Genomic DNA, 13,746 nt, shown 5'->3' on the forward strand with positions numbered 1-13,746 from the left:
TGTCCAGTCAAGTAGAAATTAGAGCATTTAGATTGGCTCGTAAGTTATATTTTTCTGGCTTTACCAGTTTGAGAGATACGCACCGTGTGGCAGCGTCGATTGTTTAATCTCTCTTTTTTTTTTTTATTTCGTAAATCACTTACTTGGAAACATCAATTTGTTAGTGGCACGCACGTACGTACCTATATAGCGATCACCGAGACCCTTCCATATTTTCTTATTCCTTTTTTACAGTTTACACTTATATGTGCCTAAAACACTTAATGATCTAAGCCAGGGATCTAAGAAAATTGTAGAAGTTTCATCCGAATCGTCAGAGCAAAAAACCGTCTGAAACGCCAAACATCAGAATATGATGGGCAGAAGCTTAAAGGTGTCTAGAGCGAGATCAAAAGGATGATCAATAGGTCATCACAGATGAGCTTACCAGTGCACATCATGCCGTACGTGCAAAAGTCAACAGCCCTTCCAAAGGACAAAGGCATAATATCAAGCGGATCTATGCTAAGTAAACAACGAGTGAGCCGAGCTTGTTAAAAGGTCGTGAGTTCTCCAGTGACTAATAAAACAAAATTTTGTAGGTGCACCTTAATAGATCTTGACGGTTTGTAATAAACAGTTACGTTTACGAAAGCTTATATTTGAGGCGCTAACGCTATCGCAACAGCTAAATGGTGCCGGCTCGAAGATTCCAATAAACTTTGTTCAAATATGTAAGACAAGAAGCTATCAGCTTGAAGAGACTGAGATCAGACATAAATCATACGAATATTTCATGTAGTATACAATAACAGCAATAGCGACAACAACTACATAGCGGTATCCACATCAATCGGGTCACATCCTGAATTAAATGATAGAACATTAAATGCTGAGGACGGTATCCAGTAAGTCCTAATAACTCTTTTTTTAGAGTATTTTGTGATTTTCGATGCTAAGTATGAAGGGCGGCAAGGAGTTAAAAATATAGCTCTGTTGACAGCTTGGATAATTTGTTACGAAGCTTTTTCGTTTAGTTGGTAAAGCTAACAATGTTCTGTAGCCACTTTCGAACTTAGAACGCCGACTACGGGGAAGATCAGATAAGTTTTCGTTCACGACGGATCTGATTTGTACATCAGAAAACATGCTCAAAGTAGGAAACAACTAGAATGCCAGGCTCGTTGAAAATACTTGATGCGTAAGCGGACCCTGATCATCAAAATAGCTTGAACGGCGTCACCTAAGTGGTGCCTCAAGCTTTTCTTTGTCATCAATCACTTACGTATTTAACACGACTACGACAAAGTTACAGCACTTTTGCTGCGGCTGCTTAAGGAAGCCCCTAGCCGGAAGATGCAAGTACAAGTTATAGCACATGGAAATAACTAGCCCCGTCCAGTCTTTGTAACACACCTTGCTGACGAGCTTAATTGAATGAAAACTAATTTAATTGTCTGGTACGCTGTAGATAGTGCATGGAGAAGTTTGGAGGATTATACCGATCCGAAAGCTATCAACGAATAATATTATCCGGTTTCAGATTTTACCACAATATGGCAAACACGAATACAAAAGTACGGGGAAAGTTTTCTGATAATTTTGAAATCGCAGAGACATAGGGATCGGAAAAAATGTTGCGACGTAAGTATAGTTTCGTGTGAAGAACAAGAAGAAATAGAAGACATTGCGATCTATGGGACAGAGTTTTTTTTCTTATTAAAAGCTTATGTAAATCAATCAAAGAAACGCTTAAGTGGGTCCAATGTAAATCGAACGTACCTTTTCCATAACTAACAATTCCTGAAATGCTGATTGCATACCAGTTTAGCGTCGGATGCCCTATCGAAATCTCAAAGGGCAATAACTGAATACATCAGCTCCGATTATTGTCAGAGCCTATATTAATGATACATACAAAGAACATATAAAGAAACATTTCTCTAATGTCATCAACTATATATTAAGAAAAAATGTGTACTTACATTTCGGATGGATCTTTTCTCTGACAGCTCAACAGTGACGGAACGCTTAATTCATTATTATAAATGTCTTAGTGCAAGGATCGATTCGGTAACAAAGCCACAAATTTGCATCCGTGATACCATTAATACTTCTCATTCAACACCTATTTTTTTTCCTTAGGAAATTATCATCGTAGGACTCAAGTTCTGTTTGAGGAAAGGTCCAGCTAAGCCATATTTGACAATAACTGAATAGACCTTCGCACAGAGTCGATACACATACCGATAGGAGAGAAATTATTTCCGTGATCATTATTGAGAAGGACGGGCAGTCGTGTTGTTTTTCCTGCAGCTGGGCCTTTTCTACGCCTGACAATTACATCGGTTTCAAGAAAACTAAGTCCGCGCAACAACTGCAAATTGCTACTCTATCATTTTAAAAATATCAATAAAAAACATATAATGTGAGTCATAGAAGTGAAGGATCTGAGCGAGCAGCCAAAAAAGAAGTTATTCTGAGGAAACAATGCAAACTACAACACTCCAATTTAAATCATTGTAACGCCTTTGACGAACGATTCCCAATTCGGGTTTGTAGCTAATAGAGGCGTAGATAATGAGTTGTTAGGAAGTCATCCTGTACCTTAGCAGGCGTCATTAGATATCAGTAAATTAACTGTAGGGGAAGGACTTGAATATATACTAATCATGTCTAACTGGATAGCAAAGATACTTGGCAAAAGGCGATGAAGTACAGTCATCTAGAGATAACCCTTTTTTTTTTTAACTTTTAAGGATAACTATTGCATTTTTTCTAGTTTAACATTTGGGAGTCCGTAGATTTCGGCACGGTTTAGAACCACAACATATTACAGTTACATCAATTCTATACAAATGTAAGTTGCAGTGTGGGTTCATTGCAAGAAAGTGATCATTTCCAAGAAATAGGGCAAATTAATAAAAAGGAAATGAACGTAATGGTAAAAAAACAAAGGTAGTTGGTTATCTTAATTAAAGATTTAGGCATCGGGAAGGAATAAAGTTCGATTTCTAAATAAAACAGTATACCTCCCTCAAATGGCCTTCCCGAATTTTTCCCTTAGGTTTTTCCTATACCTCAAAGGCATTGCTCAAATTAACGATACAGCTGGCTGAACAATTCACGTAGACATTTAATTTATTTATGATATTAATACTTATTGAAGAATTATCTACTAATTTCTTCATGAGGTGAAATACGTTGGAGGTCTTCCCATTACTGCATTGACAGCCGAATCACCGGCGTCAAAAGAGAGCGTATTACTGTGTTTGGCTTGCCTTCGGAAAGGTTTGCAATACAGCAAACCGAGCAGATAGTTGCGCATGGAAAACATCAAGCCCATTAGCGCGATGACTCTGCTCCACGCATTTTACTGATGAAATGCTGGCCTCGACTCTTTCGATAGTTTTCATACAGATCATCCGAAGAACTTCCCATACCAATACCTGAAATCGACGACATTTATGATAAGCGCTATTTGCAAATACCATCCCTAGAAAATACAAAACATATCTACATGTGGTAAAATTCTCTAAACATTTGCGCTGTTGTTAAAGACTTAAAGCTGTTCTGTGGCAAAGTGCTTGACACGACAACACGTTCCCTCTGTCTTAGGTTACCTTTTTCCAGCGAATAAGCTTATAATTTTGGTTTGCCCTTCGAGATAGCACAATGACGGCGTAGTTCGTGCAAAACCAGGTTGGAAACGGCCTATTGACAAAAGAAATGAATCTTCGCGTCATATGTTTTGGAGGGACAACGAAGTTTAGAGGTAGTAGTCCATTATGCTATTTAAAAACATTGTGAGTTACCGTGTACTGCTAAAAATTAAGCCCTTTATTGCAGTTGGTTCTAAGCTACAAATTGGTAAAAGCCAACTTAGCAACGTTTACGTGGCTAGCAAAACGAGTAGCCCAACATATCATTATTTTGAATAGCACCTGTCGCGCTGCTGCTCTTTAAGCGCTAGTACGAGTACCGAAAATGCATAGGTTTGGGATAATAAAAAATGCACCAGGTTAACAGAGAACCTATTATTTATGGTAGAGCAGATTATTAGAAAATACAATAGTGCAATTTTCGGGTTACTCGTCCATATGTGGAACGATCTTTTCGTATCAAGCAACCTTTGTTTGTTTTTTCATGCCTATCTCTACTTTATTCTAGAGGAACAAAAAAATCTTGTTTTTGTCACTTGCCTATTTTAAGTGCTCTTTTTTTTTTTGTATTTCTTAAATGCAAGATTTAACTGTGTCATTGAAAAGTATCCTATAAGCCTCACTAATACATACCATCTCATTCAATGTATACTTCAATACCTCGCTCCGTAAGCGCAAAAACGCACAAGTAAACTGAACAGGTCGGCTGCATTATTAGACATTGAGGAAACTTTTTGCTTTAGAAGGTATACTGTACACATACTCACCCCTGTACATATCACTGCGGTCGCGAACCTCAGCTTCTTTGATCGGTTCAGCGATGCCCTGTTCAGACGCGCCTAGGCCCGCGCCTGCCCAGCCCATTTTCTTCAGGAGCTGATGACCCTTGTTACTTTCATCCAACCGCTGTGGAGGAACTTGGGCAACTGGAGTTCCAAATGATGGCCGAATCTCTGGAGAGGGGCTGCGTCTACGCGGTGGGGATGACTGCTGACTGCGACGTCTGTCGCAAGTTGCATGCAAGAAAGGACGGGGTACATAGAACGTTATTTATTAATTTAAATGCCACGTTCGACTGTTCCTCCAACTCTGCCTTTATTTAATACACTTAGGTTGACTCCGTAACGAAACGACATAAATAAGTCAGAAGACGGATAAACACAAACGGATGTTCCATGCCCTTTTACGGTCGGTGGTCCTTCCGCTTTTTAACCATTCTAAGCAGCGGTCGTCCCGATTGCTTTCTCACTTTACTGAATAATATAATAATATATATAATAATTAATAATGAAAATTGATACTTTAGACCTTTTATTAGCAGGATAATGTCGTCCGTTCTCCACATCTATTGTTTGGAAGACAGGCAAAAAGCCAATACTATTAATATAATGAGGGTTTGTAACGTCTCTTCCTTAATAAGAAGGACATTTCTAGGTATACATTAAAGAATCCAGTTTTGTACAATGCCTCTCAATGCAAAGTTGCTTTCTTTTCAAAACATGCACATCTGGCATAAAGTAGATACTGTTACTTTGTAGCTATTCGTTAGGTAATTTATTCAGAAAATATAAAATTTGTTAGAGTGGGGATTCGATAGTCTTTTCGATTTTTTTTCCAAAATTATCAAATTTCACATTTAAATAAAATGTAAATATTTCCTTAATTTTTTCCATTAAGTATACACAAGGTGATGCATTCGAATTCGGACTTCGGTGGATTGCTTGGCTTCACCCAAAGATCTCTTAAGAAGAAATACTCTACTGAAAATCTTCTTCTATGTTTGTGCGTATTAGAAGAACGAGATGATTGTAGAAGAACGCAAACATTCCCAGCTCCTATCTTCCACACAGCTCTAGCTGCATCGGGCAACAAGATTGGAAACGTTGACAAGTTTATTCTTAACAATAACAGAGGTTTATACATTGCCAATGTATAAACTTAATGTTAAAATTTTTGTCGACCCAGATGTCGCAAAGTCAGTTCTTTCGAGGACCGATATATTCGACGGAACTGTCAATAGATGGCAGACGTCCTGCACCTTCCATATAATTTTATGCCTTGTTGTAAAAAGGTTTCAAATTCATGAATCTGTATCTGTTGTCCGCGTCTGAATCACTGATGGAGTGTATGCGCGTAATTAGTCGTGATTACACTGGTTCGTGACGTGCTAAGCGTCCAAATATCCCTATTTCCCGAAAATCTCTTGTCGCACGGCGCGCATTGCACGAAAGCTTCACCGTTTGGTCTTACTCAAAAAAATTCACTCAACTCCGAAGTTCAAGTATACGAGCCGTTTTACTCAGGCGACTTAAAGCCGTTAAGAGTTTCCTATATACTAAATAATAACATATACTAGAAAACATCTATTTAATAAAACCTTTTACATTTAAGAGTCTGAAAACGGACGGGTAACACTAAGCCCAATTTTATATAATCACAGTAATGCTAATAGGCTACATATCATTCCGTGCGTTTAGTCACAATATGGTACACAAATGCATTCGACGACCAACTGTTATTTGTTATTCATTTTATCCTGTTCAAAAGGTCTTATTATTAATCCATTTGAAGGGCCGGTTAAAAGTTGTTTCATTTGAACGAAATCTGTGAAGCGCTCTTAATGATGTTAGCCGGAGTTAGTAATAACTTACTTTCTGGATCTTTCTGATCGACTAGGGCTACGATCTTTCTCGCCAGACCTATCGCGCGGATTTGGCGGTGGTGGACTGGGTGACAAGCTAGGGATTTCTTCGTGAGGTGGCGGAGTTTCTCGAAAACGTTTTCGACCGACTCGGCGTGCTTCTCTCTCTGCGTTGCGCCGATTCCTCTCTGAACGCTCGACATCTTCGAGGCGTTGTGCTTCTTCATCAGATTCCCCAGTGGAGGTATAGCCGTCTTGTGGAATCGGTTGATCTTTGTATCTGGATGACAACATCACAATTAAAAGAGCACAGTATTGATACCAAACCGCAACTAGAACATAGGACAACATACTTGATTTGTTGTATCCATTTTAATTAGTACAGTTATCTTGGCCAGCATAACTGTTAGGACTTTAACTAGCACCTACTATTGTCAATTTAGAATAACTCTCGTGATCGCTTTCGAAGCAGTATCATGCAAAATGAGGCTTGTAAGTGTGTATACTTCTCTGCTTTGGCCGCATTCTTTGCTTTGTAGAATTCATAAATGCCAAGTTGCTCCCAGCCTTCGACGTTTCGTGGACGGTCATGCGATGGTGGGGCATAAAAGGCTTCTAGAGCTGATAGCAGATGCTCGCTGGGCGGTAATTTCGGGGGCAGTCGAAGCTCAGCAGGGTTTAAAGCTTCGTAAGTGCAATCTGACAGCTACGTGACGTTATTTAGAATGGAAATACCACAGTCACAATAGAGAGCTTCAAAAGTTAATTACAACGGATTACGAAACCGTAGTCCGAAACAATACAAAGGAATCACACAATTTTTCGCCAAATATTAAAGCGTTCTTCCCGTCTATGTTTGCTCCCGAAGTCGCGAAATAATTATATTTAATCGTCAATAATAGTTAGACATTGGCGAGGCGAATGCTAGAAAACCCTGCATCTTTGGCTATAGTATGAACTTTTTGAAAGGATTGCTAATCACCTTGACTACGGGTACCATGAGACCAGCAGGAAGTTTGTAATAGGGTAGATCGGGCACAAACGACTCGGGCATTACTTCCGGCTGGACGTAGTTATAGTCGTAGCCCCCCTGGGAGGGATACTCTGAGGGGTCCCGCCTTTCACCGTAGTCACCCCCGCTTCCAGAGTACATTAAAACGTCACCTTCACGCCTCTCTGTAATGTTGGCAATTGATAAACAGTTGTTATCATTTCATCATGGTACGACTTGAATTACTTTGACGCTTATTTATACACAGCTAAAAACTAATAATAATAACATTTCGTAAACTTACTTACACGTCGTCCGCATGGGATGTTTGTTTATTAGAACGACTTTGTGAAGCAGCGCCTAACATATATAAATATCTACATACCAGCATATGAACGCATTCCGTTTACTTCTGGTTGTGCCTGGGGCCTCCAACGATTACTAGTCGGAGGCATTCCTGGGAGCCCTGGGGTTCCTTGAGGGATTGACGGTGTTCCTTGAGATGGAGACTCCCTAGGAGGAGGAGGCGGAGGTGGAGGCCGACTTTCTTCTCTTGCCAGGTCAGCTTGCAGTCGAACAACCTGTTGGGTCAGATGCGCCACGAAATCCATGTGTTGTTTCTGGAAGCCAGCGTATTTCGCCTGAACATCCGCTGTGGCACGTTGCAGCACCTGTCAAATGACAACCGGTTAGTGAACAAAAGGAGCCATAAATGCAAATAATAGTGACCACACAACTGTACAATTACAACCTATAGTCATCATAGAACGTGGAAATCCCTAAAAAGTATGTAAAAGTTGCTGCTATCCGACATTTGTACAACCGAACTACACTTACGTCTTGATTTTCTGCAATGAGCCGTGCCCGATAGTTGGCAGCACTTTGCAGAGGATCGTTGAGTTGACCGACGACACCTTCGTCGAAGTACTGATTCGCCGTCCACAGATTTCGTAGCTTATCTAGCTTACATAAGCGATCCGTCGGACACTCATTACATGCCGTACAAAACAGAGGAACGGCGATGTCCTTAAGTGCTCGACTCATCACGTCCAGACCTGTTAAGGACATATAAGTGATCTGTTGCATATCCCTAATTCACAGGTTATTGAAATTGTGCTAGACGTCTCATTATTCGGTCAGACTGGATTGCATGGCACCGTTGTTTCGAACAACTGTGTGTAGCACGGATCGTGCAACTGTGGCGTTCATTATATTGAAGAAGGAAAATACGTTAATTTGATTGTTGTTATTATTTTTTTCAAGGAAGTTCAAGCTCTATTTCCGTACGAATGTGGATTTGATTAGCTCCGACGACTGAATCTGGCTCGGTTAGAGCCACTGGCCATTGATGTATCTAACAATTATTTTATTCATTATGCCTTTAATTAACTTTAGAACTGCACGATATTACCACTCTTGGGTCGTTAGTATCGACGACATAATGCTCATAAATATCACGACAGCTCGTACTTAAGTATAGGCATCATCGAATTCTATCGATCCGCGCGCTCTAACAAGCAGTGTGAAGTGAGGTTATTTATTTACAATTTTGAATTCGGTATAGAACTTGAACATAGTAATACTATTAAATAAACCAATCTAAAAAAAGACGCTTTAGATTAGCAGCCTTTGATTCTACTAGTTCGACTTTATCCCGAGCATCACGTTGACTACATAAAGTAAGTACTACCCAAAGTGTAATTCTACAAAGCTATAAATATTCTCCATGTGAATTTAATAATCTTTTGCACTGACGGCAGCCACCAGCAGCAAATAGTCCGAAATCTGAACGATGACAAGCTTCAATATGACAAAAGAACGAGCTCTATTGAGACATTCGAACATGAAAAATCTACCAGTTCCCAGTTGAGTAAGTTTATCAAATTGTCCGAGTATTACTCGCCTTTCCGTTGACAATGATGTAACAAATCATTAACGAGATAAACAATGTGCAGTTTATGCTCGAATGGAATTGTCCCTGCTTCAGTTGCTCGCCGGAGTAGGTGCTCAGCTACAACCTGTGCCCGAGCTTGATCTGTTGCACGAGAAAGTATCCATGTCTTTCCGTGCTGAGAGAACAAACAATAGATCACAAGGCGACTGACTACAAGAGATGTTTCAAACGCTCTTTTCCTTTATTCGAACAAGCATACTACACATTTACGTGTAGTCTATCACACATAAACCACCAACGAGCATACATGCACGCACGTTAAGATTAAGATTAGTACAGAGTCGATATGAACAACAACGAGAGTATTCAAGTATTGAAGGCCATAAAAAAAGCTTCCATCATACCGAGATGGCTTCTTTCGTGCAAGTTTCCATTACGGCAGTTAGTTTTCGGTCGAATTCGTCCAATTCGAGGCCGCAATCTTTGGCGCGAGCCGCAATTTTTTCCTTGACAGCATCCTTTAATGCTTCGTCAAGGACTCGCTGCTGGCCTGACATAAGGCATGAATGCTGGGCTGCCAGGTTGGCCTCGGACTGTTGAATTTGGGCCTGTTGAAACAAATATAATGCCTATTGAAATGGGATTCATACGCGTGACGTCAATGAGCCTACGCTTTTGTATACGGACTAAGTGTACTTTAGCAACCTGTATATATACACTAGGGTCATGAGTCGAGGCATAATTCAGACAAGTGTAAGGCTTATATATGCACCTGACTTTCTTGGATCTGTTTCTTAAGTGTTTCGATGACTTCGGTATTTCCAGCACCCCCTGTAGAACTAAGGTTTGGACTGGTTCCTGGTGGAGGAACCCAATCTGTTCCAGGGGGAGGAGGAGGCCCTGGTAGCATTGGGGGCATTGGTAGGCCACCTGGTGGCGGACCGGTCATTCCGCCCATTGGACCACCAGGGGTAGTTGCTAAATTTCCCATTGGTGGTACGCATGGGGGAGGGCCCATAGAACACATTGGACCAACAGGTGGTCCTCCCATGTTCGGTGCTATTGGCCCTGGCCCGATAGGAGAACCTCCCATTGGTGTTGCTCCCATTCCTGGTGGGCCCCAGGGTGCAGACGGACCGTCTGCCCATGGCTCCGGTGCTCCTTGATTCTGGTTTCGGGGTGGAGATCGCACCAGCGGCTTGTTGACTTGATTTTGAAGTCGAAGGACTGAAAAACAACAAAAAAAGTTATAAGGACATGATCTATGGCTACGCAAGATGTTCTGAAAGTAACAGCATGGACTTCAGCTATGTCAGATACATTATCAGTTGATAAGGAGTCTAGCAATGGTCATAATTAACGTCCATATTTAAGCTCGGTAAAAGAAACTGTACCAGTCATGATTTTCCAGGGAAAGCATTGCAATACGTATCTCATAAAGCATTGCAATATTGTTTCTTGTGTAAGTTAGGCAAAAGCATTTTAACTTTCTTTACATTATTTTGAGTTACATGCGTTAAAAGATGCGCGAAGTTATCTAACCTAAATTTAGAATGGGCGAGATTTCGCCATAACAGGCTAACAGTATGTACTTTATCAGATTCTCAGCTTTCTATCAATTGGTTCTAATATATTATTAAGCAACTGAATTGTTTCTAGCTGATATTTTGCAGTTTATGGCTACTAAGTAAGCGAAATAGTCGTAACTTGAATGATTTTGAGAATAAAAAATAATTCAAGAATTTTGTGTCCAGTGTTGCTTCTGGGCATAGCTTTTGGGCATAAGTTGACTCTAAACCCAAAATGAAATTGTCTTTGCCCAGTCTCGAACCCAAACTACAACGTGTCCCTATTATGGATAAACGCATTACCAAAATAAAAAGTGATTACAGGTTTTGTTCGAATAAACCCCCAGGTGCACCGAACCAATGCGGGATTTTCGTTTCGATATATAAGTTTCTTTCTATTTAAAAAAAATTATGAAGTAACTCTGTACAATCAAATTTTATATCCTATATATATATATACATACATATATACGACGCCAACATCAAATTTCAGTTAAATTTGAATTAATTACAACAATTGATGGCATAGTAAAGGCTAAGCGATAGGCATGTGGAATTATAGTCCTAAGGTCTAGACTACGAGATTACATTTACAGAACTACAGATTTAGAAGCTTTGTCACTATCGGAACTAAAGTGTTTGTGGGAGGCGCTGAACGCCCGAATGCCTTTCTGTTCTGGGATCGGATGGTTCTACCGCTAAACTTCATTCGAGAGTGCAAACCTTTTTTTTTATGGTAAAAATGTAACCTAACATTAAATCTCGCTGAATTAAATGTATGCTATTGGATATTAGGAATGACTTATTCTATAATAACTCACAGTATAATATAGTATTAATAATGGATAGTGTTAAGAGGTATAACGCACCAAATCAGAACGTATAGAAAGTGGGCTACGTCAGCGATGCGTTGCGAATTCAGAAATCGACATTTGCCACTGGGCATTACATGTACAGTATTTGTCATTAATCGTGTCTCGTACTTATTTTTTCTCCGGTAGTTTCCATTTCCATAGCTCTCCACTTTTAACATTGCACGATCGGTAGATACCTAGTGATGGCCAGTGATCTAAAAGTTCCCTTACTGTCAAAGTTTGTAAGGTTCGTGTGCCATCAAAGTAACCCACTGAAATTGCATGCAATTTTGCTATCTAATGGTAATAACTGCGTAGAGAAATGCCGCTTATCGCAGTTTAGCATCTATTTATACTTATGATAAATTAGCGCTGAATTGGCCTCGATTTTTTCCTAATTTATTCAATGCTTAAAAATGAATATTATTAAAAAAGCTTAAGTGAATAGCTCATAAGGACTCAAAGAAAACACGATGTTTCAGCAGGTGCAAAAATTGCTATATATAAACAGGCTTTTCAAGGTCACCACCCGTGGCAAAAAAATGTCATAGGCTTTAGCAATTATCTTACTGCCTGCATATTTAATTCAGATACACAATAACAACAAAGATCGCTGAGGAAAAGCACTTGCTGAATTAGCAACTTGTAGAAAAAAACAAGAAGTCACAGGATAAAGCAGCCATTGCAAATCATCATAGCATTGGGTTTTTCGTCTAACTGATTTTGGCCATAAGTGATGAAACGTACAAAAGATATGCTACGAGTCACCAAATTACAGAGGGGTCGATTAGATAACTATTGCGACTGCAGTAGCTCACAATACGGGTATTTCGATTGTTCAGGACCTATCGTCGGGGTCGTATCGGTGAACTCGCTTTATGCACACAACCAGATTAACGATTATGTGGGTTATGTCGCACAACGTATTTCATGGAAGCTCTGTCCAAAAAGCCGGGCACCATCTTTTCCAGAAGGCATAAGCCGCAAGCCATGGTACCCGCTTATCAAACTAGCATCGGCCGCAGTTATTACTTCTATTCACACCATATATTATGAGAGTGATTAGAGAGTATATATCGCCATACTATGTTGTTTACTACTAGCTCTAAAAGCCTGTTAATAACGGTTGGCCATTCCCGTGCGTCCTACAGCACGGTCATGCGTGTTCAACTATGGTTCGTTATCGATCTGTGATCACCCAATAATATTCATTCTAAGGTCATTGCCTACGTAGACGCTTACTACCAGCAATTGGTTTTCTGAATCGCGCCTCTCTGTGTCGTAATGTAGCCGGCCGGCCAGCCAGCCAGCCAGCCAGCACGCCTTACTAATGCTCAACAATTTGTGCTTTTCAGGCCGTTTGTGATAGTCGACAATTCAGTTGTCAGTTTGGTTGACGCGTTTGGCAGTCGCTAGTTTAGGTTTCTGACGTGAGACAGCAAAAGTACCGAACAAAGCTTTTCCTAAATAAGTTGTCATTTGCATACTTCAACTACTACTCTCACTTGTTTACGGCGTTAAGGCCAGATAAGCGACAGTAAATAGATTACGTCACATAAAGAAGCCTAGTACCGGGAAAAATCGTTACCATGGGTAGATAGGCAAGTAACAAATTTCTGTGCTCGTTGACATAGGAACTACCCGGTAGATTTCATTTGCCAAGTGTCAACGTGACAGTGTTGAATCGATCGTTGTTAATTAGTATTGTATTAGTCATTGTTATGGCTCGGTATCATTGCCACTGGGCACGCTAAGAACCCGCTGACGGGGCCAACACCAGGGTGGTAGCTACTTAAGATGGGCACCCTGCATTTTGGAATGGAAAGCTTGCGCCTCGGAACGTTGTGGTAAACGTACGTGGCCGGCTGTAGCGGCTGGCCCGTAATCGATACGTACTAACGCTTATTCGTCAACTTAGAGCTTAGCCACTACTCACACTTTTGTAAAATCTGTGTGTTGTCGAACGGCCCGTCTACTGCCAAAAGTTTAAACCCATGACGTCTATGATTGCTTGAAAAATTGATGTGCGTTAGTGTTACTGCTGATGCTCAAAGCCACCACTTTATGTAATCATCTGATGCCCTTACGTGCAACTTTCGGTATAAACGAAGATGTTTAGACCAGTAGAAATGTTGACGTTAGTATGTTCAGGCCTAT

General features: G+C 40.3%; 1 protein-coding gene across 9 annotated transcripts in view; it reads right to left on the minus strand.

The window, feature by feature from the left end:
- Positions 1 to 3,095: 3,095 nt before the first annotated feature.
- scaf6 (SR-related CTD associated factor 6) overlaps positions 3,096 to 13,746 on the minus strand; it is a 39,620-nt gene continuing 28,969 nt past the window's right edge. For all 9 annotated transcript variants that reach the window (XM_022791478.2, XM_022791477.2, XM_022791480.2 and 6 more), the window contains 10 exons: positions 9,940 to 10,394; positions 9,572 to 9,775; positions 9,177 to 9,342; positions 8,111 to 8,328; positions 7,659 to 7,944; positions 7,265 to 7,458; positions 6,789 to 6,988; positions 6,293 to 6,562; positions 4,409 to 4,644; positions 3,096 to 3,428 (listed from right to left, as the gene is read on the minus strand). In XM_022791478.2, the coding sequence (XP_022647213.1) occupies positions 3,325 to 3,428; positions 4,409 to 4,644; positions 6,293 to 6,562; positions 6,789 to 6,988; positions 7,265 to 7,458; positions 7,659 to 7,944; positions 8,111 to 8,328; positions 9,177 to 9,342; positions 9,572 to 9,775; positions 9,940 to 10,394 (2,333 nt within the window). In that variant the 3' untranslated portion in view covers positions 3,096 to 3,324. The remainder of the gene's footprint in view (positions 3,429 to 4,408; positions 4,645 to 6,292; positions 6,563 to 6,788; positions 6,989 to 7,264; positions 7,459 to 7,658; positions 7,945 to 8,110; positions 8,329 to 9,176; positions 9,343 to 9,571; positions 9,776 to 9,939; positions 10,395 to 13,746) is intronic.

The sequence above is a fragment of the Varroa destructor genome, unplaced genomic scaffold, assembly GCF_002443255.2.
Source record: "Varroa destructor unplaced genomic scaffold, Vdes_3.0 BEIS01000002.1, whole genome shotgun sequence".
Lineage (NCBI taxonomy): Eukaryota > Metazoa > Arthropoda > Arachnida > Mesostigmata > Varroidae > Varroa > Varroa destructor.